Genomic DNA, 22,656 nt, shown 5'->3' with positions numbered 1-22,656 from the left:
TTTATATTTGGGGTCATTTGATAATCACACATAGAGGTAAGAATATATTATACAGTTTGTCATAAAATATGATAGGAATATAAATTCTGATTTTGTAAAATAATTTCTAATTACCGGTAGTAGATTAATCGTACTCAGCTCATCTTTATTTAAATAGTGCAGTAGTATTTTACATACCATAATATACCTAATTATGTATTTACATATAAGCCTCTTTGGAGTCTTTATCATGTAATTTTGTGTCATGTTACTATAGTAAATGTTATGTACAATACATATAGCGCTGAAGATTGATTTTAAAAAGTTGGTAATGGAATCAAAATTGCAATACCTGCCAGAAAAATGGCAAATACATCTCTTCCTAAGATCTTTCCGCCCTAGTTATAGATCACATTAATAAAGGGATACTTGACTCAATGAGCCTTTTTCAGCAGTAAAAAGTTAACTCTCTTACTGCCACACGTAATCAAAAAAACTTTGATATTGACAGAGGCTGATCATTCACGAAAAGAGATACAATGCTGCCAACTGCTGGCCATAGTGAGTGCTTTTGATTCCACAACCCATTGACCAGGCAGCGCTGCACTTAGACATTGCAGGAAAAAAAAAAAAAAACTTTATGGCGGCATACATTGTGATTTTACTAATCGTTATTAAATGTTTTTGGTGGTCAAAGAGTTAATATTTTGTACAGAATGAATTTGATTATGATTTGATCAACGTTCAACCTGTTTTCTGGGTTTGGTAAGCAAACTGAGCCATGATTGGTCATTGCCTACTTCCTCAGCACAGATGATGTCATTTTCAGTTGACAGTAAGTGGAAAAATTTGTATTTAAAACTATTAATTGTTCATGAAAAATGATGAAGTTACCAAAGTAATTCTGGACAAAATATGAACATTTTGCTGCTGAAAATGCTCAATGAGTCAAGTATGCCTTTAATGGTGTAAACCATTTACTTTATGTTGCATTTTAGATCACAAGACATCTGAACAGGGGTGTGTAAACTTTTCATATCCACTATAAAATAATTTAATTTTAGACTGCACACATTCAAATAATTAGAATTTCTACATTTGTTTTTTTTTTTTTTTGTTTACATAGAAATGTAAAGGCCTTGGCCTTCAGTCTGATTGCTGCCGCAGTAAATTCAATCATTTTGTCACAGGCTGTTTAGTGAAGGACCGGCGTTTATCTCCTTGTCGTGTTTGCATTAGCGGCCACAGATCAAGAGTTCATGCCTGGGTCAGACCCGACCGGGCAGGAAAAGGCTCCTGGCTACAACGTGGCACACAAAGGTCAGTGTGTGGAGCGCGCACACAGTGAGCCCATTGATCGCACTGTATACACCTCGTCGCTTGTTCACACCACACTTAAAAGCATTGGTCATCTACAGTGGATGAATAAATGTATCTATTATTTTATTATCAATTTTTTTATATGTCACGTCTCATAAGAGTCAGTTGCTTGATCACAATCCAAGCACTATAGAAAATTGATTGCAGATGGATTTATTTATTTTTTTTCTTTAAATCATCTTCTTGTAAGATGATGCTCCTCCAGAAAAAGCCTTTCAGCGTCCTGTTTTGTTTTTGGTTATAGTTTGACTTTGGCCTCTTTGGCCTCCATGGCCTTGGTGGCGATGTGGGCGCGCTCAGTCAGCGTGGCGTCCTGCGGGCCAGCGTTCTTCACCAGGAAGTGGCTGATGAAAAGCTTCAGGCCCTCACGCAGCATTCCCAGCTGGGGAATTCCAGAAATCCTGGCAGGTGGGCAGCAAATGGAGGACGGGTGTGGGGGGGACATTGACGGTGGGTGGCCGGCCGCCGAAACGCAGAAAAGACAAATGAGCCTTCGGGGTTATCGCAAAATGACCTCAACGCCGACGCTCGAGTGAAATGGGGGGAAAAAAGGTTCCTATTCATGTTTAAATATGATCATTTTTACAATATATTGTGCACAATTCATTTCATTTCTACTGACGTGTGAATATTTCCAAAATTTCCCATGCTTTTATTTGTGCAAAATAACTAATTATAATTGTCTTTAACACTACACACCAAGTATCCCAATGACTTTCTATTTTGATAGGTGCTACTGTTTTGGTTAGCAAAGTCATAAGTCCAGTGGTCATTTCAGTTGTACTAAATGTATTTTTTTCCCCCAAATGGGAAAATGGAGACATTTATTTCTCTCACCTTGAAAAAATGCTGACAAGATCCTCAGGCTCGGTGTCTGTGAGCAGCCGAGTTAGGACTTGGCGTAGGAAGCGCACCTTGGGCTTGTCCAGCTCTCCGAACTCTATTACCTAGGACGCCAAAAGCACACCTGTGTCAATATTCAGAAAGTACGTGGGACCTAAAATGGCAGTCAGTAAAGCACAGACCTCCACCAAGGCCGGACCAATTGCCACATAGAATGTTTGCCCCTGCAAACTGGATGCAATGGCGAAACATGGAGAGAAAATAGATTCTACACAAATATTTAATGGTTTCTTCTTTGACTTGAGAACCTTCGCCTCTACAAAGTTTTGTTTAGCGACATCATGCTTAATCAATATCTGACAAAGTAATCAACCAACAAACGGCTCAAAGAACAAGCTTTTAATGGTAAATGGTACTTCATTTTATATAGCGCTTTTCCACCTTGCCCTCAAAGCGCTTTACATCCGACGATATTCACCGACTGTTGATGCAACATCAGGAGCAACTGGGGGTTCCCTATCTTGCTCAAGGATACTTCGGCCTGGTCACAATAGAATGGGATCAAACCCACAACCTCTGGGTTGGGAGACTAACACTTTTCCACTGAGCCATGATGCACCCATGAATGATTTGTGAGAATAAAAATGATTAAAAAAAAATAAATCAATTCAATTTAATTCAATCAATTAGTTTTTTATTAATGTAATCAAAAAATTGGTTAAAATGATGGATACCGGGGAAATATGACCTCAGAGTTTAATTCCCTCAGTGACATACAACATAAAAACAACAAATTTGTGTGCCATTTTTTAATAAGAAAACTGGCACAAGACTGTAGTATTATACTGTACAAAAAACATAGTAACAATACAATTAAATTTTACTTTTAATTTAACTTTTCACCATTTCTGTTCAAATATCAGATGCACCCTAGTTTTATTAGCCTCTCAATATTGCATTATGCATTAGCATTAAGCTAGCAGACTTGTAAAACAAAGTTATGTGGATGGATTTAAATTTGAAAGGTGTAATTCTGATTGTTTTATGTTTTGTTTTAGAGTAAACTTCAATTGGAAGAGCCAGTAAACAGCTTAATGCAAGCACACTTGGGCTCTTTTTCAAGAGTTATTTGTTAGCTCGCTAAGCAAAAAAAAACAAAAAAAAAAACGGATCAAGTGTCCATATGTGTTTGCTTACTTTGAACAGTGAGAGCGAGAAGCACTTGTTCTGGAGGAAGCGTGTCACGAGCTGGATCAAATTGTTAAAAGTCCTGACGGGAAGGTTGGAAAGCTCCCGGAATTTATCCCACAGGCTGAACTGGAAGGTCATCTGTGAAAAATGGAAGCAAAAAAAAAAAAAAAACGTGTCAAAACCAATGAGAAGAAACTTAACGAGCTCACGCGTGAAATGCAAACATTCCCGGCGTGCTCTCCGAGTAGGACAATGAGTCGTCGTTGGCCGATGAGGTCTGGCCGAGGAGGAAGTGTTGTTGTTTGTGCTCACAGTTTGAGTAGCCTTATATCACAGGGGGAGAAGGTGTGAGAAGATCCCACCACGCGGGTCACGCAAGGTTCGGAAGAGGAGGTAAGCGAGTGGGAATTCGTCATTAGCATGCAGACTTATTAGCACTCAATCAGGTGCATTGTTGTGGTTTTGATGGTTTGTTTTTGAGGGCCTTGAAAACAACATCAATGGCTCTTTACATTGGTGGGGAATTGTAACTGTCAGGGGCAATTTCCTCAGCGGGAAGAAAAAAAAAATGATGCAAGGTAGCTTTGCTAAGATACGTCGTGGCTACCTGGAAGCGGCGGTCGTGAGCGCAGAACTTCTCTCCCAGCACGGCGTAGAAGCCATTGAAGGTTTTTTCCTGCAGGCAGCAGTCCATCAGCACGTGGACGATCTCCCGCTCCTGTTTGTCTTTTAGTCCCATCCTTCACACAAGCAATGAGATTCCTTGTCAGAATTTTGTCACGACAGCCTCGCCAAGCGAACGCACCTCAGCAGCTTGTCAAACGCATCCAAGTAGTCCTCACTGGTCATGAGCACGCAGAAGATGTTCCGTCGGACATCCGTGTTCATCCGCTGCTTTCGGGCCAGTTCCAGAACTTTGGCGGTGAACTGAAACAAAATGTGGGCGTGTGAGTTTAATCAATGTTGAACTCTGTAGAACAAGTGTGGAAAGACTGACAGAAAAAAAAAAACAATTGTGATTTTTTTTTTTTTTGCCCCATCTAAATACTGGCTATCACATTTTTTACCATTTTTTTTCAATCCATTCGTGACTCACCTGTCCCTCACAGACAGTTTTATTCCCTTGCTCGCTGATCATGGGCGCTCCACTCCAGGACGAGCCCACGATCCACCAGCGGCCTACCTGGTCGGCCGATAGCAGGTTGCCCAGAGACACCCGCAATTTCATGTCACTGCCTGCAGCGTTGCGCTGGATCTGCGTTGCAAACATTTACTACTCAAAAGCACATCCTATTCAAACGGATAGAGCCTCAAAAGATGGATTCTTATAATTGATTACATCTGTCCAGCATGTGAATTTATGTAGTCCTTGTATGCAGCTCTTTGAGGCCACCTAGTGACCCAAATGTAAACTACCATAAAAAAAAATGGTATTGTACTTTAATTTTAATGTAAACAGTAATTTTTAGGACTCAAAGCTGGGTCTCATTTTTTTATGAACACTTTGTAATGAAATTACCCACCAGACTCCTCTGCAGCTTCTTCAACTTCTCCACAGGCTCGGGATCATAGCCCGGAATCTTGCGCATGTCGTTGTTCTTCAACGCCAGCATGGTTTCCAACATGAAACGCACCTGCAAATTTTACAATAATAGCATTGATTTGGAAGTGCAGTTTAAAAGGCATAAACGGTAGTTACCATATTTCCACTAATAGCGGTTTTCTTTCCCCCCAAATTTTTTTTTTTGTTCAGAAAAAATGAAACTTTAACTTATAATTGTATAACTGTCTCTAAAAACTATTACTGTAAGATTAGCATTTATTTCTGGAGAAAAATATGAAGAAAAAACAAACACTCTGAAAGTATGTCTTAGCAGAAAAGAATTTATATTTTTAATCCCCATTCATCAAAACAAAATACAAATTGTAATATGGCTATCTCTAAAAAAATATTCTTGCAAGGGAAAATATAAACTTCGGAAAAATAGGACTTGAATGTTGCAATATTACATCTGTCTATAAATATTCTTGCAATGTTATGATTTAGTCCTGAAATATGTAAACTTTTTATCTAAAGAAAAAACAAATCTTTTCTAAAAACAAAAACTATTCTGGTAAGTCAAGAGTAGCAATTATTAATAATTACCGGTAGTAATTATTCTTACTGGGAAAATCCAACTATTAAGTTTTTCACAACAAATTTCTTCTTGTAAGATTCATTTTTTCCTCCCCAAAACAAATCTTAAAAAAAACTTCTAACACTATCGTCATAAATTTACATAATCTACCGTATTTATTATCTGTATCAGAATTCTGACCTACGACTTGAAGTCAGAGAATATGTTTACATGAGAGGGAAGCCGCTTATTTATTGGTGGACGATGCACCCAGCAACTAATTGGGCTTCTGTTAAAGGAACGGGCACTATTTGAGGAAATACACTTGACATTCGTTATTCACTACATACTCTGGTTTGATCCTGGAATTTCTTCCCGACATCGGTCGCCTTGCGCTGGGCCTCGGCGATGAGTTCCTTGAGGGCTAGCGGGTCGTCCTTCCGCAGCGAAAAGCCGACATTACGCAGCACGAATAGTGCCAGCTCGATGTCCTTCTCGGCAAACGCCGCCAGCAGGCGCCGCAGGATGTCGAAGATGAGCAGCGAGTGTACCACCTGGAAGTTGTAGAGGTGCGCCACGATGGCCACCAGGTTGTCGCACTCTTTGCCCTCGCTTGGTTGCTTGTACGTGTCGTCAAAAAGGCGCACGACCGTCTCCAGGAAATGGGCTCCTACCTAGAACGGAAAAACGTATTAATATATTAAGGAGGAGACCATCTTAGATGTTGTTTATAATGTAATCTCTGGAATGCCTGCCCATCCATCCAGTGTGGACTTAAAAAGCACTGAGAATGTTTCATTACCTCCAAGCCGACAGTGTGATGGAGGATGCTGACCAGGAGGACGTGCTCCATCAGCAGCCGGTCGGGCATCAGTGCCGGCGTGACGCAGGCCGCCAGCAGCACCTCCGTCAGGGTGTCGTTCATGTCCTTCCTGCTGCGGCTCATGTAAAGCGCCTCCAGCTGCCCACTGATGGATGACATGTTGGGCTCGCTCAACCTGAAAAACAACAAAATCAATCGATCGAGGCTAATTGGATTGTGAAAGTAAAATTTGGTAACAAATGTCTATCATGCGTAGAACCAAAAAAAAAAAAAAAAAAGTCTCAAGGATCTTTGCCTCAATACACAGGAAATCTACTACTTTGCCTTGAAACAGCCATTTTAGTTGTCCATTTCCGGGGTCCTTCAATGAAAGCCCACATATTCATGGTTCAGCCATTGTGAATTGCCACATTCACGGATATTTCTTTACACCCTATCATCTGTGATTACCATAAGGAAAAATCCTATCAAGTTTCTGTTTTTGGTTGTACACAGGCCAAAGTCAAAATTACTACTTTGGCGCCATCTGGTGGAATCTTGGTGGTTTGTTAGGTTGAATTCATTTACAATACGGTCCATTTCGTGTTTGAGATGACCTGATTTGTATGCAAATGTCATGTCAGTTTGCACTACTGTGCTATTTAGGCTAAAATCCTAGGTAATACAGTTGATAAGCCATATGTGAAGGTGGTTTGCTTGTGTTGAAGAATTTAACAACAGATAATTGTTTATGTAACATGGGCCATGATTGTGTACATGCTAGATGCATGAAGACGGTGCTTTATGATTCTGTTTTATGTGCTTTTTAACATCTTGTATCAACACACGTAATTATAAACCACTGTTGGGCTTGGCATCTATTATTTGCAGATTGTCGCTATTTGCGGCAAGCTCAGTCACTATGCCTTGTGAATAGCACGAATTCATTGCACTACAGAGATGCAAGCAACATGATTAAATCATTACCTGTTGACGAGGCCTTTAACATTCTTCTTAAGTTTTTCCAGGTCTGCTTTGCGTTGACCGCTTCCCGCGTCACGCATGTGAGGAGGCACGTACTTTCCTGTTGTCTGTAAATAAGAGAAATTAAGCATTAAATACTTGACATAAATGAGATGTGGTGATGACTTTTGTACTCTGAACTCACAGTGTTAGAAATGGGCTTTGCAGTTTCTTCCGTTTCCTCGTCGTCATGTATGTCACTCTCATCCTCCACTTCTTCATCCATGACCTCCTCTTCTTCGCTTGGTACTTCCTCCTCCTCCTCCTCCTCTTCTCCTTCTCCCGCATCATCATTTATATGTTCCCCATCACTCTCAAAGACCTCTTCGCCTTCATCTGATATGTCCCCATCGAGCTGTTCAAAGTTGTCCTTGGCCAGGTCCATGTTGTCGTCACTGTCGTACATACCCGTGGTCAAAGTGCCAGAGTCGAGAGCACCCAGGATGTAGTCAAGTCCATCAGCCATAAATGACTGAGGCAGGCTTTTCTTGTTTTTCCTCTTGTTTAATTTCAAGTAACGCTCTAGTTTTTTTATTTCTCGGTCCTCCTGTTCATTCGCCTCTAAAAGCGCCTTCTTCCTCGACTCTTGAAGCTTGTTGTTTTTCTTGGGTGCCACTTTGAGCTTCTCTGGTTTCCTTGGATTAGTCTTAGGCACTTTTTTAACATCTTCCTTCTTGTTGCCACCGGTTGCCTTCTGTTTATGAGGTGTTACAGTTTGTTCACTATAAAGGTTGGGCAGATTTCCATTCTTTTTACCTTCATAGTGATTTTTAATCTTGATTTTCTTCAGCTTTCGCTTCTCCTTGCGAAGCTCTTTCCTGCTTCTCCGTTTGACCGACTTCAAGCCGGCGTCATCCTCTGGTCCCTCGGCGCCACTTTTGCTCTTGACAAACTCACCCACCGCCACCATGTACTTCTGCAACACGGCGCTGCCCTTCTTTTTATCCTTGCCCCGTGACTTCCATTTGCCTTTCATGGCAGCACCTTTCAAGGTTTCAATGTAGCGAACTAATGCTTACATTCAAACCCGCTGAACGTGATTAAAATGCCATGTACATTTTTAGAATATATGCTAGAAAGCTAATACCTACCTGCCAACTGTTAGTAAGATTAAAAGGATAACTAGCGAGATGATTATAGCTATTTAAAAAAATGCGTACACATGCGCCGCAATACAACTACACGGAAGTGACCCACATCACGTGATATTATGCTTCCGGAAAAGCGAACGCGATAGGCGCGTAGTGATTACGTCATTTATTTTGGAGTCCCCCCCCCCACTTCTAAGCGGGCTTTCTCCTCCTCCGACGTAAAGCGTCTTTTTAACCAGTCACGGCGGGCTAGGAAGAAGAAAGAGGGCGTACAACAGTGGGAGTACTTCGATCTACTATGTAGTGGAGTCTGGAGCCCCTCTGGAATCTTTGCAATATGAAGAATGGAAGCAGACGATGTTACTATCAGGGAGCAGAATTTCCACAGCCAAGTCCGGGAGTACATTGTGAGTACGGAGTGGCTAAGCAGGTGCTAGGCGGCTAATGACGTCCTCTAAAAAAAACAAAAACAGAAACAAAAAAAACCAAAACACTTTGCTAATGCTAACTAGCTTGAGCTGTCATGTAGATCGGCGTTAATTTCACAACAACTTCTTCAAATCTTTCACAAGCGTAGGGGCTCTCACTACTTTTTTTGTGTGTATTTTTTGGGAGGTGACGTTCACATTCCTATTCCATACTCTCACTACCTAATTGAACAACCTGTTTTTGTTGTGAACAAGTACCTATTATTATGATTACACAAGAGGAGTGGTTTTTAATGAGAAGCACAATAAATACAATTTGTGAAGATGCTGCAACATAGGTCATAAAGTGTTTAACCAAAATAATTTGGGACTGACAGCAATTTATGAAGTGTCGTACTGTACGTACCTAATTGGCTGTGTCCATGTTGACACAGAAACCATGAAATTATAGTAGTAATCAAGTTGTAACTGGTATGTTCAACAATAGACAGTCCTTTGTAGGTTGTTAAAATGGCTTGAAAATATGTGAAAGGGACAACTGCCTGTAAAAAAACAAAACAAACAAAAACAATCTTTCTCCCTAATTTCCCCCCGTTTCTCAGTTCCATATAAACAGCCCTCGGGCACTGATACGAATTGGGATGTGTGAACTAGCTGACCTGGTAATTTTCAATCTTCAAAGGTAACATCAGATGCAGGAATGTTGGAAAATGCAGGATTGGTGTGCAACACACTGTTGTGTTGAAAGCAGTTGTCGCTGTCCGACAATTATTTTATTTGTCATACCCGAACCAGACCTTGACTTCGGAAATAAATGCTGGATCTTTTGCACAGATTTTTCTGCAAATTGCGTGAAAGGGGCTACCGCTGTAAAACCCATAATTTTCACATCACTGTTCCATCTTCGAAGGTATTGGTAAAGGATGGACGACACCTGTGTACAAGGGAATGCAGGTAAAGGTGAGAGAGGGTGTGACGTTTTGAAAGCAGTAGTCGTTGTCCGACAACCTTTTCTGTACATCATGCCAATAGGGTGGCAAAGGTATTTACACTAGCAAAAAGAAAAGCTTCCATCTTGGTGTAATTTGGAGGAAAAAAAGGAAGAGTACTTCAACCCTCTCAAACATCCTCAATAATAAACACATTAAATGGGAAAAAAAACGATTAAAGGTACAGTTTGTAATAAGTGACCACTAGATGTTCCTGTAGAGTAGAATGCAGCCCACACACTACGGTGGCTCAGAGAGACCACACTCCGCAAGCCTACTAACAATTCTTATTTTGCGTCAGCAAACGAGCATCTCTGCAGTCGACGGCGACTCTAGCGGGAGTTGGTTGGCGCCATAGGCAATGTGCTTACTGTGAAGTAGAACTAACTAAAGAACCACAGCACAAACAGATGGAATCGATATTTGCTAATGTACGTAGCCCACAAGCACTGGTTAGAATGTAACGTGCCCACAGGTAGTTGTCAGAGATAGATACAGCAGCCAGTGCCCTTGCAATCGCTTTATTCAACAATCGCAAACACGTCATTTGTACCTGAGCAGCCACAACTAATACAGAGTCACTCAACACGCAGAACAAACTCTACACTCTCATTTCAGCGACACGCATGTCACTCACCAGATCCCGCTTTTCAATGTCATACACTTGTCACAGATACTACAGTAGAACATGAGGATGGTGACTTAAAATGGACAAAAATAATACCTGCACCTCACAATTGATGAGATAATCGACAAAATATTTGATTCTGAGAATATTTGGTACAGTCCAAGTATTACTTGAATGAAAGTTCACACAGTATATCCTGCCTTCACTGGCTTCTGTGTGGAAAGCGACTTTACAAAACTGCTTATCGTTACAGCTCAAATTGGCACCGGCGTGAAGAAGCTAAAAGTGTAACTGCACATCCACACCTCCAATTTCGACTCCATGTCTCGTTAAGGTGTGAAATACTGTCTGTGTGTTGACCGTCCTCGGGTACAATTCTTGTATTGCATTAGACTGCGTAATGTCCTGGCCTATGCGAGTGTGTCTCTGAGAGGGTGTCACTGTCAGTGTTATCTCTTCCCAGAGTGTTGTCTTCATTTTTTTTTTGTGCTGCTTTATCAGCCCTGCGCACCTGATCCCGCGTCGTGTGTTTTTTGGCGGCATAGCGCAGGCTGAGTCATGTCGTGACGCTGACACGGTGCCAAGAGCTTAAGTCACGGCTTCTAAACTTTCTATTAGTGGCGTCCTGCTCGCTGTCACAGTAGGAGGGGGAATGTGGAACGGGATCTTATCCGTCAGCATATTTAGACGCGACAAACACCTTGTGAGCACCATCTGTGACATGCGTTGGCCTAATTAATGTCATAAAAAGATGTGTACATGGTGGGTTTTCTTAGGTCTAATAGGAGTAATGTGCTCCAAACACAAACAGTCCGAACCATCCAACTTCTCTTAACTGTAAAATGTTTAAATAACATTAAACAAGTGCCAACGTTTGACGTAGATTTATTTCTTTATTTTTTAATGTCAAATTACTTGACCCCCTGCTAAACTCATTACTCAAACACCCATGGCCACTTTTGAGGATACGTGAGCACAAGCTTTGAAAGCAATATCTTGTTTATCCCTTTTCCAGAGTCAAAGTGTTAAGAAATGTTCTGGTTTATATCAAAGTCTACCAAATGTCCAACATTAATATTCTTCACTTTGCCATTTCAGATATGCTTCCTTCTGTTTGCGGTACTCTACATTGTCTCCTACTTCATTATCACACGATACAGGAGGAAGACGGGTAAGCACCTCTTTGGAATCATAGTTGTCATGGAAACGCCTCAAGCGGGTTACACAAGCACAGATTTTTAAAATATCTTAAACCCCAAATATGATGAGGGAAAAATCGATTATGATCTTACTGTGCATATAGTGTGTAGTACCAAAACTGACCTGCATGAGGCAGCATTGAACTGCAGTGAAACACAAAGGAATACGCACTCTTGACTCAAATTACTCATAACACACATACATCACAGGATTATCAATCAGGATAGTCTTCTAAAGACATCCAATAAATGGGCGGGTGTTCCTATTTAGATGATCTGCAAATAATTTATTTTGTGATGCACCCTCTCTACTTTGCTAGATGACCAAGAAGACGAAGATGCAGTTGTCAACAGAGTATCGTAAGTCCAACAATGACACTCTCTCAATAGAAATATGATCTAAAAAAAATTTCATTCAAGCAGAAGGGTGTGAAGGGATTGCATTCTTAGGGGGGGCTGAAAAACAAACGAGCTGCCTGAGATTGACTTCAGCTTGTTAAAACAATTTTGCCTTAAATTAAGAATGCCCTGCCCTTGCAGATTATACTTGTGCACGTTCACGCTCGCCGTGTCAGGTGGCGCTGTCTTCCTACTGCCGTTCTCTATCATCAGCAACGAGATCCTGCTGTCCTTCCCCAAGAATTACTACATCCAGTGGCTCAATGGCTCCCTCATCCACGGTCAGTCGATATCTGTTTTACTTGCGCCTCTCGGTGTTGTGACTTCCCTGCTGTGCATAGAAAGGCTGCTCTGTGCTGCAATGGCCACCAGGGGGCGTCAGAGTCCATCACATAGCCATGGCACAGCCTGTATAAGGCTTGAATGTCCAACTACACAATGTGTCAGGACTTCTTGCACAACTTGCTGTTTCTACAATGAGCTGAACAGCAAAATTCACAACAACAGGTGTTGGATTCATGAATCAATCATTACATTTCCAGTTTGATCTAGAATTGGTAATTAAACCTCTTCATCAAGCGGTTCACATTTTGACATGAAGAGATCAAGATCATAACGTTGTTCAGATTTAAATGGATGGATTTCAAATAGGATTTTCTCAGAGGGAAGTGGCCACTGAGCTCGTGTCATCAGCAGGTTACAACAGAAAGACTGGAAGAGTCACAGAAAGGCAATTCAAACACCTGTTGGTAATTTTGTTTTTCAGCTTCATGTTAGAGAATAGAAAGCTTTGGTAGAGACATTGAACAGTTGGACATTCAAAAGTTTAGAGGTCAAACCAAGTTCACCCGTAAAGGTGCACGTGCATTTTAGGTTCATTTTCATCCTAACACATGGAAGCTCAATATCCCTAATGAATGAATTTTACATTTGAAATAATCCCACAGTGCCTATCTAATGGAAGCACATTTAATTTGTTATGCCTGTCATTATATGTCGTTGGCATACAGTGATTAACAACATTATCCGTAGTAAATAACACATTTTTGGACCAATTAAGTGAAAATCGGATCATTCACCGTGGCTCACCTGATTGAACTCTCATGTCACACTGGTTGGGAATCACTGAGCTAGACTCAGTTAAAGATTTTGGAATGTGTGAAGTGGTAATAATGAATTTGCCATTACTGTGCTTTTTTCCAGGTCTGTGGAATCTGGTTTCACTCTTTTCCAACCTTTGCCTTTTTGTCCTGATGCCCTTCGCGTATTTCTTCCTGGAGTCAGAGGGCTTCGCCGGATCTAAAAAGGTAGATATAATACACTTTTTACTGTTCGGCATTTCTGCATCTAACTGGTGGGGGCGCGGCAGCGGCAGCAGCAGGTGCCTCGTTCCGTGCCCTCTCGCTGACTTGCGCCGCTGACCGAAAGCTCATTAACCATGAAAGTGGGAATCTGGTCTTCGCCCTGCGCCACATCCTGACAAGGGCTCGCAATAAGGCCGCATAGGCTGCAAACGCTTCAACGCGGCTGCATCGGCCCCACTGATTTAAAGCCTGATTCCTTGCCCCCCCCAAAAAAAAGCCTCCCGCCAACCCCCTAAAATAAAACTTCAAAAGGACAGGCTAATAATCGAGTTGTAAGGCTCGACGAACTTCCTAGTTTAATTGATTACACCCCACCCTCAGAGAAAAAAAAAAAGAAAAAAAGAGGAGAACGGCTTGGGGGCTCGTGTTCCAAGCATCCATAAAGTGGCAGCAACATGACAGTACAATAGAAGCTTGCAAAATGGTGGGGGCAAGAGTTACTTTTAATACACCTCTATCCTGTGTCACAGTTTGAAATGCCCCTGCTTTATGTCCCTCCTGGCAAAAAGCACATAAAAATTGCTCTGTACTGTAGCTGCAAGGCCGGCTCTTTTTTGTTCCTAATTTGTTTTGGCAGAATTTGGCCAGTGTGGGAAGCGGGAAGCGAGGGCCTCTTTGCCTTTTTGTTCTGTATTCTCGCTACCACATCGTCCATAAACGCGCTTAAAGGCAAGCTCTGTTCAGTGTTTGGCTGCACATCCAGGTATGTATCACGCGTGTGCTAAGCTTGGGCTGGGGGGGCCACACTCGACCCAAAAGCCTGTCATTCATGCAGCTGACAGAAAATACGTGTAAAACATACACGTGCCCATTTTTTCATATGCTGCTAATATCTCTTTATATACCTTGTAATTCTACGAGACTTATATGATGTTATTTGGCAGTAATAAATGACGTATGACAGTATAAGGCAATTATAGAAAAAAAGTAACCAATTGAAATCCTAATTAATAAACTTGATTATTCAATTCATTGAGTTTAAAAGCGTTTATTCAACTACTAAAACTAACAAAATATAACTTTAAAGAACAACCAGGAAATACATTAGTTTCAAAGTACTGTACAATAATATATATATATATATATATATATATATATATATATATATATATATATATATATATATATTAGGGGTGTTTTTTTTTTTTTTTTTTTTTTTTTTTTTAAAGAGCTCAGAATTGTTCATTCGGTAGTCTTACCGATTCAACGTCTTATCATCATTGCCTTTTTTTTTTTTGTGTGTGTGTGTGTGTGAATCGATTTTTAAACTTCCATTTTTAATGGAAAAATATTCAACAAAACGTCTGACTTCGGGTTAGGATTCACACCTTGAGCATGGAAGAATGTTATATGAACGGAACATTAATCCTTAATATTTTATTTTAATGCTGTTCAAACATGAAACAGATTACAACCTCTATAAGACTGAAATTTCAGATAAATAAATAATACATTTTCATATAAATCTTACACTCTACAAGCTTACTGATTAGTATTTTCTAAATTTGAATGAAAAAAAATCGCAACAATCGACTTATAAATTCGTATCGGGATTAATCGGTATCGAATCGAATCGTGACCTGTGAATCGTGATACGAATCGAATCGTCAGGTACTAGGCAATTCACACCCCTAATATATATATATATATATATATATATATATATATATATATATATATATATATATATATATATATATATATATATATAATTATTTTTTTAAATAGAAAAAAGATCCCTCTTTGGGGCAGTGTGGTGTTTAAGATAAAGAGGAGAAAATGAAAGGCGCGATTTTTTTACATATTAGGAAGCTATTGCTATATTACCTGTCTGTACATGTTGCTACATCAGTATTCATTATTTGAAGGAATATCACTCCTGGAACTCAATACTAATTTTCTGTTAGCCTTTTACTGGGATTTTACATTGACTTTAGCATTAGCACTTATGATGTCTCTAAAACGAAGTAGCTTTTCATTTAAAAAAAAAAATAAAATCACTGAAAACAAAACTAACAGTGCAGGGCAGCAATGATGCTATGCGAGCGCAATGTCATTTTATTTTATTTTTATTTTATTTTATGTATTTTTTATGTGGCATTTCGAGCTTGTGCACCGGCAGCTCCTTTTGAGTGCGGAAATGAAGCGAGTGATGAATTTAGCAGCTAATGTCACAAGCCAGCCTTTTCATGTGGCCGCGCTTACATTTGACGACGCACTAAAAGACACCACCGCGTCAAAAAGATGGAAAATGCGGAAGTATTTTTTTCTTTTTTTTTGAGCTTTTACTGTTCAGCTCGTTGTCGGGTGTCGGTGTCGGCCGAGTGATTAATAGTGTAACAAATTGTCCAAATTGTGGATGAATCGGAGCGACTTAAGGGTCCTGACTTCTGATGTTATGATCCGAGCTTTATTTGCTGCTGTAAAATGTCTCCCCCTTTTATGGCCAGGTTCTCAAATCCTCGCACAGGAGCTGCATCGCTCAGTCCTTTCGAGGTCAACCTTGGGTTCATTTTTTTTTTAGCCATTTAAAAAAACATGCACACACATAATTGAGCCACTGAAAGAGTGGACTACTGGTAACTCCATGTATGTCATTTTGCAGGAGAGTGATTTAAAGTTTTATGACTGCAATAAGATTTGGGGGATTAACTTTATTGGTGATTTATATAGCATTTATATTTGAACGCTGATTGGTTATTTCTTTAACCAGTCCCATTGCCAGCGCGACTGTATTCTGACCTGTTAAGAGTGATGTGGAAGCACATAGAAATCTGGATAAAATATCTATAATATCCGACATACAAATACTGGAAGCAGTGCAGCTAATCAGGACTCTTTTAAAGACAAAAAAATACATCATCATGAAAAATATTCAAATTTAGTTAGTAAATGTAGGTCAGTGCGTCTGATAGTGTTTAGACCCGCCACCGCTGTTTGATCTTTTGTGATGTTTTCGACAGCATTGTGGTCACCTCGTGACCGCCAGTTGAGGGCATGACAAACATGTTCTGACGAAGTCTATTTATATCACAGAATTAATGAAACATTTAATTTCCAGACGAGACGAGCGGGATATCTTGAAGCTATGTTTACTAAAAACAAGATACTAGCCCGCGCACGCACGCTCATCTTATAGCTTTAAAGTGCTCACCTCAGCTGCACGTCATTTATGATCTTCAGTGAAGTATCCGTCATTAAATAGATAAATAATACCTAATGGGAGACATTGGTGTAATGCAGAATTTTCCACTGGAGTGTTAACGCTTTAACATGATGACATTCAAAATGTTGGGGGGATCATTTGTAGGATTGTTCCTGTCTTATTGTGTTGAATGTGCGCAGCAGTGAGAAAGTGCCGTGTTACAAATAAGGCCTTGTAGTGAAAAGTGGCCGCGTCTTCCCCTCACTGTTGAAATGTGTTTGATCCTGAAACGAGTTGCAACCAGTCTGACCCTTTGACTGACCCAGCAGAGGGCCAACAGGTTTCATCTGGCCGTTAAAGAAACTCCTCATCAATCTCATCCTAAGCCGATGATGAGGAGTGTGTTTATTGTGGAGGGAGGGGCACGCGGGGGAAATGGGGAGGGGGGGTAAGGAGAACGTCTCACCGAGCAAACCCCGCGTGGTGTTACTAAGATACTCGTCTTTGTTGCGCCTCCACAATGGGGGCCGGGATATTTATTTCAAATCTCTTGCACATGCAGACATTTTTCCCAGGCCTGCTTTTGGGCCGGGGCCGGCCGAGAATATAAAGTGGTGTTTACATACCTTCCTTTAAGGTCACAATGTCTCCCTAAAGCTGTCCGTTACAATGTTGGTTGCCATGGGAACATATTAGCTCCAGCCGGGAATTTAAAAAAAGGGAAAAAAAAAGAACAAACATGTTGCTCAGGTTCTTTTTTTCTCCCACTCTTCCTCAATTGATATAGTTTTCTAAACGGTCCAGTAGTTTGTTTTGTGTTTTTTTTTTTTTTTTTTTAATTAAGATGTCATTAATTAGGACAGAGCAATATACAGGAGGACCCCTGGTTTTTATACAGTTCTGGCTTGCGATATTATGGGGTTACAAACTCAACGCGGTCTAGGATAACTACTGTGTGTGGATTAATCAGACATTTCGACTTCCGTAAAAAATCGGGTTATGTCGCCGCCATAGAAACAAAATCATATCATATAAATCATATTGTAAACCGGTGACACCGTACTAAGAACAAGAAGTATTGACATATGGGGGTATTCAACCTTCAGAAAGTTAAACTTCAAGTATAGAGAGAGTCTTCCCCATTTTCACAACTGTTTTTGGACCTTTAAATTGGATTTTTCTGCACCAAACTCATCCAATCGTGCTCTTTTGGATCTAAAACTTAAGGGTACTATTTCAAACGAGAATTGATCAATTGCTTGCTTTGTTACAGTGAAGCTAAAGCAGGTTGAAGAAGGTTTAAGTCGCACATTTAGTCGGGTCAGATTTTATGTGAAAATTGATTAAATGTTAGCATGCTAACATTTGGTAAGCTAGCATACTGTACGGCAAGATGGTAATCTGAGTATATTTGACCCTAAGGCAGATGAATAAGAATTTAAAATCATGCCCTGTAGTCCGTTTGGATTGCAAATGAAAATTGATAAATGCCAATATGCTCACAGTTGATATGTTACCATTAAAAAAATAGCAGACTGATTCCAAAAAGTTTTACACTCAATCACTAAGGATTTTGTGTCATGTCTTGGAGTCGGCTATTATTCCTACTAGGCTAATAAGCCTGGAAAAAGTGCTAACATTTTAAGAATTAGTGTGCTCAGATATATCGAGATGGCATCTTTCATATCGCAAATCTTGCTAATATGGCGATTTAGGATTCTGAAAGGAAGCTTTGATTGATTGATTGATCCCAAGGATGATGTTGATGGAAATGTTTTACTTCTTAGCTTGATGAAAAGAAGCACACAAGCAGAACAAGCTGCGGTCATTTTGTGTGGACCGTAAACAAGTTGTTTTTATGCGACCAATCGCTCATGTTTGAACAATACGACGTGATGCCAATCATTTTCTATGCGCCTCGCGTCGTTATTGAGGAGTCTTATTAGGATGCCTTTAGAAGTCCGTTCCTGTGCTTTAAAGGCCGGCATGTCCCTTCTCTCTGTCCTCTCTGCTTTGCGTCTCCCCACACGGCCATTGCGGCGCAGCTTTCGGCCCTTCAACAATGCGCTAATAAGGTCCTTGGCCATCTGGCAGGGGCCTTCAACCCCCCCACTTACACTCTTCGTTCGGCCCTTGTTCCACACGCTTCTGACAGCCATCAGACAGTCAGTCCGGTGGCTGATCTCGGACGCTAATGCTAACATGATCATATTTGGTGTGCTAACATGTAGCAAAATAGCATTTTGGAGTACAAAAAGCGCTAAGGCAGATTTATGATTTTTACATCATGCCCTGTAGTTGGGTCAGATGTCGAATGAAAATTGATGATGTGCTAACATGCATTACACATAATGCTAGCAACCCATCACAACAAAAAGAGGAAAATAGTTTGCTAAACAGATTAGCGAGTGGCATGTGAGTGAAACTACATAAAAAAAACAGAAATAAATTGGGGTTTCTTAATGTGTTTTTCAGCAAATAGTTTGAGATGTTCATTGGCTAACAGCCAGTCAACAACCAGCCGCTAACTAGAGCGCACAACAGCCAACAACATTCAACACTCAGTTATTACAGTGTGTACATGAGGATGGTGACCTCCACTGTCACGCCTTCTGTATGAATGTTTTCTGAGCCCCCCCCGCCCCCCAATTCCCATACTGTGCTGCCCTTAAAGGAGCTTCGTCAAGGGTTGTTGTTTCTGTCACCCCAAAATGTTTTCTTTTCAGTTGTGAGACTGGGGCACTGTAAAAGTCGACCTGGCAGATTTTTGTTCTACTGTTGGTCAATGATTTTCCTGAAGTCGTCAAACATTTTGCGTCTGTTTCATTTTGTTGCACCCTGTGGTACATTGACAATTAGCTATTCTGATTCTGACATCAATAATGGCTGTAGCTCGTGCGCATTTTGCTGTTTGATAATGCAAAATCTTTTTTCCAATTAATCATAGGGTTAATCGGTAGAATAATTGTTTTACACAAACTATTTGATATTTGACCAACATGGATCACACACAAATCACGCTCAGAACCATGCTGAGATTACTTCTCACACAAGGTAGTGGAAACTAGTTGCTGGGTTCACACCTGTCCAATGATCAAGATGAACACGAGGATGCTAGTTGAAAGCATCCTGCAATGTAGCTGTTGAATTCGCAGCATGTCGTGTTTGTGTTGTGGCTACTTTGTGCCCTTTGGTCCTGCACACGTTTCTTGGAAGTCGATTCGGTTCGCTCACAAGCCGAGCAGCCCTCTTGCTCGATGTCACAGCGAGGATCGGGGGATGCTGAATATTTCAGAGCGGCTATATTTAGTTAAAGCTACACAATTAGAACGTCGAGAATAGAAACTTTTCAGCCAGTCTTATTTTTTTTTCCCTGCACGCCTTCTGCCAGTTGACAGTTCGTTTGATCGGCGACGTCTTCGTGGGACCTGCCTATTTATAAACCGTTGTTTAAAATAAAAGCTTGCTCGCCTTCCCGGGGATGAACAAAGCTCTGTGATGAGAATAAACGAGAGCTGAGATGATAGCGAGGGAGGTGACAAGCATTGCCTTTGCCCTAAATGATCTGAATGGCTAATGTTGTGAGGCTTATAAATGATTGAGAGCCTATCTAAAGGGAATACACCTTCAGGATGGCATGGGCCGCTCTGTTAAGGTGGACCAGTGCGCTTGAGCGGACGCCCGGGCCTGCACGCTCCTCCTTAAGAGCTCGGTTGCGGTCCCTGAAAGCATTCATCTCACTCTCTCTCTCTTCCTCTCTCACCTCTCCTACCTCCTCTCCTGGGAGGGAGATGCGCTCAGAGTAGGCGCCGACTCCTCTCCTGTCTTTTTCTCCACAAGCCTCCCTTTGCAATCACAATGCGGTCCACCCTGCAAGCCGGCCAATTGCCCAAATTGTCAACTCTCATTGCATTCCCGAGCATGAGTATATCTCAGGGGTCGGATCCGCATTTAGTGGATTGACCATATTAAATGTTAGAGCAATAAAATATCGTCAGGTGGAGGCTGCAGTGTCGGGCTTGGCCACAGTGGGGCACTAATCAACCTGCCCGTGCTGCTTGCCATGCCGTCTGGAGAATTCTCAACTCACTCAGACTCACTCATGATCAAGATTTACATTTTGGTTGGTCCAGATTAGAATTCTGTTGAAATCATGTAATTTAAGAAATCCTAGCAAGTTGCATATGTTTCAAGGGTCAGATATTAGTTCGATGTGAATGTAGGTAACTTTATATCCTGCAGATAATGTATCTACCGATATTGCATTTTTCATTAATTATATACAATGGAATGACAATTTTCTCTGGTCTATTTCCCGTTTATTTGTAAAACACATTTTCTATTGGAAAATAATGTTAATTGATAAAAATACAATAACACACATTTAGTATAGAAATGTCATGTCAGTTTTCAAGGAATGTACACTGTTTTTTTGTGCATTTAGTGTCACTCTTGTCACACAAAGTCGTATTATTTTGGAGGGATTGCACACTGCACAGAGTCAGTTTATTGAACCCAGCTCACAAGTGAAGAGAATAACAGAAGTCGCCTCTTCCGAATGTCACCCCTGCGCCCAACTCTCCACTGTTAGACGAATCCAACAGTTACAGAGAATTTCTATGCGTACTTGTGTGGCATTTTTCTTGAATTTAGTTTGTGTGGGAAAATGATTCCTGCAAAACTTTTTTTTGTCACCTAATTACTGGATTTGTTCAATAAATCTACTCAAAAACGGTAACAAGTAGAAGGCTATCAATTTCACGTTGGCCTTGGTGGAGGTCTATATACTGTTGAGCCGAGATGTTTAAAAACGCTTACGCCAATGCTGAGGGTGGTAAAAGAAACACAACAAAAAAGTTGCCTGTCTGATTTCATTTGCACAATTCAGACCATTTGCAATCTTGAAAGGTTAGCCGACGATTAGCGAGGGTCGCTTTCAAAGGGAGAGCCCCTTCGCATACCTGTTGGCAAATGTTGACCAGCGGCCACACCGCCTTTCCTCTTAGCTGGTAACAAATTGCTCATGTGCAGCCAATTTAGGCGGAGCGCCCCCCTTGTTACCGTGCGCCTGGCCCGCAGAGCTGACATGTCTGCGCCAGCGCCTATCTATCTTGCCGCGCTAGACAGCGTGGCTCTCCAGCAGTGGGGGTAATGCAAACTGTGTGAACAGGTAGAGGGAAGCACTTAATTAACCACTCAGCAGTTTGTGACCCGGAAAACCCAAATTACCCCGAAAGCCTGCCGTCTGCGCCGCCCAGGATACAACGGTGCTAGAGGAGCTCCTAATCGGGCCCAGATGGGAGGCCTGCTCTTGATCGCAGACAGTAGCTGACCTAGCACCCCCGCCCTCAACTCCTTCTTTTTTAATTTCACCTTTGCCGGTGCCCCGTTAGAGCCGCTTAATAGAGCGCAATACGCATTGTGTATATGAAAGAGACATTTTACGCAGGCATCGGCGGGAGCATTTAATGTATGTCACGTTTGTGTGGCGTGAAAGGAAGAAACGGGACAATTGAGGGAAATTAAACCTGGTTAAAAAAATTCACGTGATAGGATTTGAGGGTTTCTGACCTGTGGCGAGACATTGAAAATAGTCTTTTGTTATTTTTGTGCACTTTAGGGTATTAAGGCACGCATTTTGGAGACCTTTGTGATGCTCTTCTTGCTGGCCCTGCTCATCCTGGGCATTGTGTGGGTAGCGTCGGCGCTTATTGACAACGACGCAGCCAGTATGGAGTCACTCTACGGTACGAGGAAAGTTGCATCACCAAACTGCAAAATTAGATTTATTTACTCATCATAAACTTATGAAGCATTTTACGAATAAAAGATTTCTTCTTCTTTTATTAATTTCATTTGTTATGTAATCTCTTGTCCTTTATAATTGCCCTATTTTATGTTATTTATTATACATAATTTTATTTTAAAGTGTTCCTTATTATTGCCAATAAAGTATTTTCTTTAACACTGTCAATCTTTCAGTTAATTTTATTACAGAAAGTCATATTTTAATTTCACGTAATTTTCTATGTATTCATTTTACAGAAATGATTTATGTTGACTAGTTTTTCCTTGTTT

General features: G+C 40.9%; 4 protein-coding genes across 7 annotated transcripts in view; 1 reads left to right on the top strand and 3 right to left on the bottom strand.

Moving 5' to 3' along the window:
* Positions 1-2,302, bottom strand: part of ube3c (ubiquitin protein ligase E3C) — a 38,932-nt gene extending 36,630 nt beyond the window's left edge. Inside the window, exon 1 of the mRNA XM_077509380.1 lies at positions 2,197-2,302. The gene's annotated coding sequence lies outside the window, so the exon portion shown is untranslated. The remainder of the gene's footprint in view (positions 1-2,196) is intronic.
* nom1 (nucleolar protein with MIF4G domain 1) lies at positions 1,406-10,250 on the bottom strand. Its single transcript, XM_077509381.1, has 11 exons — positions 7,481-10,250; positions 7,300-7,403; positions 6,313-6,508; positions 5,861-6,184; positions 4,917-5,027; positions 4,490-4,648; positions 4,199-4,320; positions 4,001-4,133; positions 3,400-3,531; positions 2,197-2,306; positions 1,406-1,760 (listed from the first exon to the last, which is right to left on the bottom strand). Exons 1-11 carry the CDS (start codon positions 8,309-8,311, stop codon positions 1,598-1,600), a joined length of 2,385 nt encoding a protein of 794 aa, XP_077365507.1. The 5' UTR covers positions 8,312-10,250; the 3' UTR covers positions 1,406-1,597.
* The window catches only part of lmbr1 (limb development membrane protein 1), a 32,375-nt gene continuing 18,327 nt past the window's right edge, over positions 8,609-22,656 (top strand). Inside the window, exons 1-6 of one of the 2 annotated variants that reach the window (XM_077509383.1) lie at positions 8,609-8,833; positions 11,570-11,642; positions 11,991-12,030; positions 12,211-12,350; positions 13,273-13,376; positions 22,199-22,325. In XM_077509383.1, the coding sequence (XP_077365509.1) occupies positions 8,771-8,833; positions 11,570-11,642; positions 11,991-12,030; positions 12,211-12,350; positions 13,273-13,376; positions 22,199-22,325 (547 nt within the window). In that variant the 5' untranslated portion in view covers positions 8,609-8,770. Of the gene's footprint in view, positions 8,834-11,476; positions 11,643-11,990; positions 12,031-12,210; positions 12,351-13,272; positions 13,377-22,198; positions 22,326-22,656 lie in introns of those variants that run through there. The other variant, XM_077509382.1, reaches the window with a different exon arrangement.
* The window catches only part of rnf32 (ring finger protein 32), an 80,528-nt gene continuing 68,220 nt past the window's right edge, over positions 10,349-22,656 (bottom strand). For all 3 annotated transcript variants that reach the window (XM_077509387.1, XM_077509386.1, XM_077509385.1), the window contains one exon: positions 10,349-13,368. The gene's annotated coding sequence lies outside the window, so the exon portion shown is untranslated. The remainder of the gene's footprint in view (positions 13,369-22,656) is intronic.

This window comes from Festucalex cinctus, chromosome 20 (genome assembly GCF_051991245.1).
Source record: "Festucalex cinctus isolate MCC-2025b chromosome 20, RoL_Fcin_1.0, whole genome shotgun sequence".
Lineage (NCBI taxonomy): Eukaryota > Metazoa > Chordata > Actinopteri > Syngnathiformes > Syngnathidae > Festucalex > Festucalex cinctus.
This window is presented reverse-complemented; position numbering and strand designations above follow the sequence as displayed.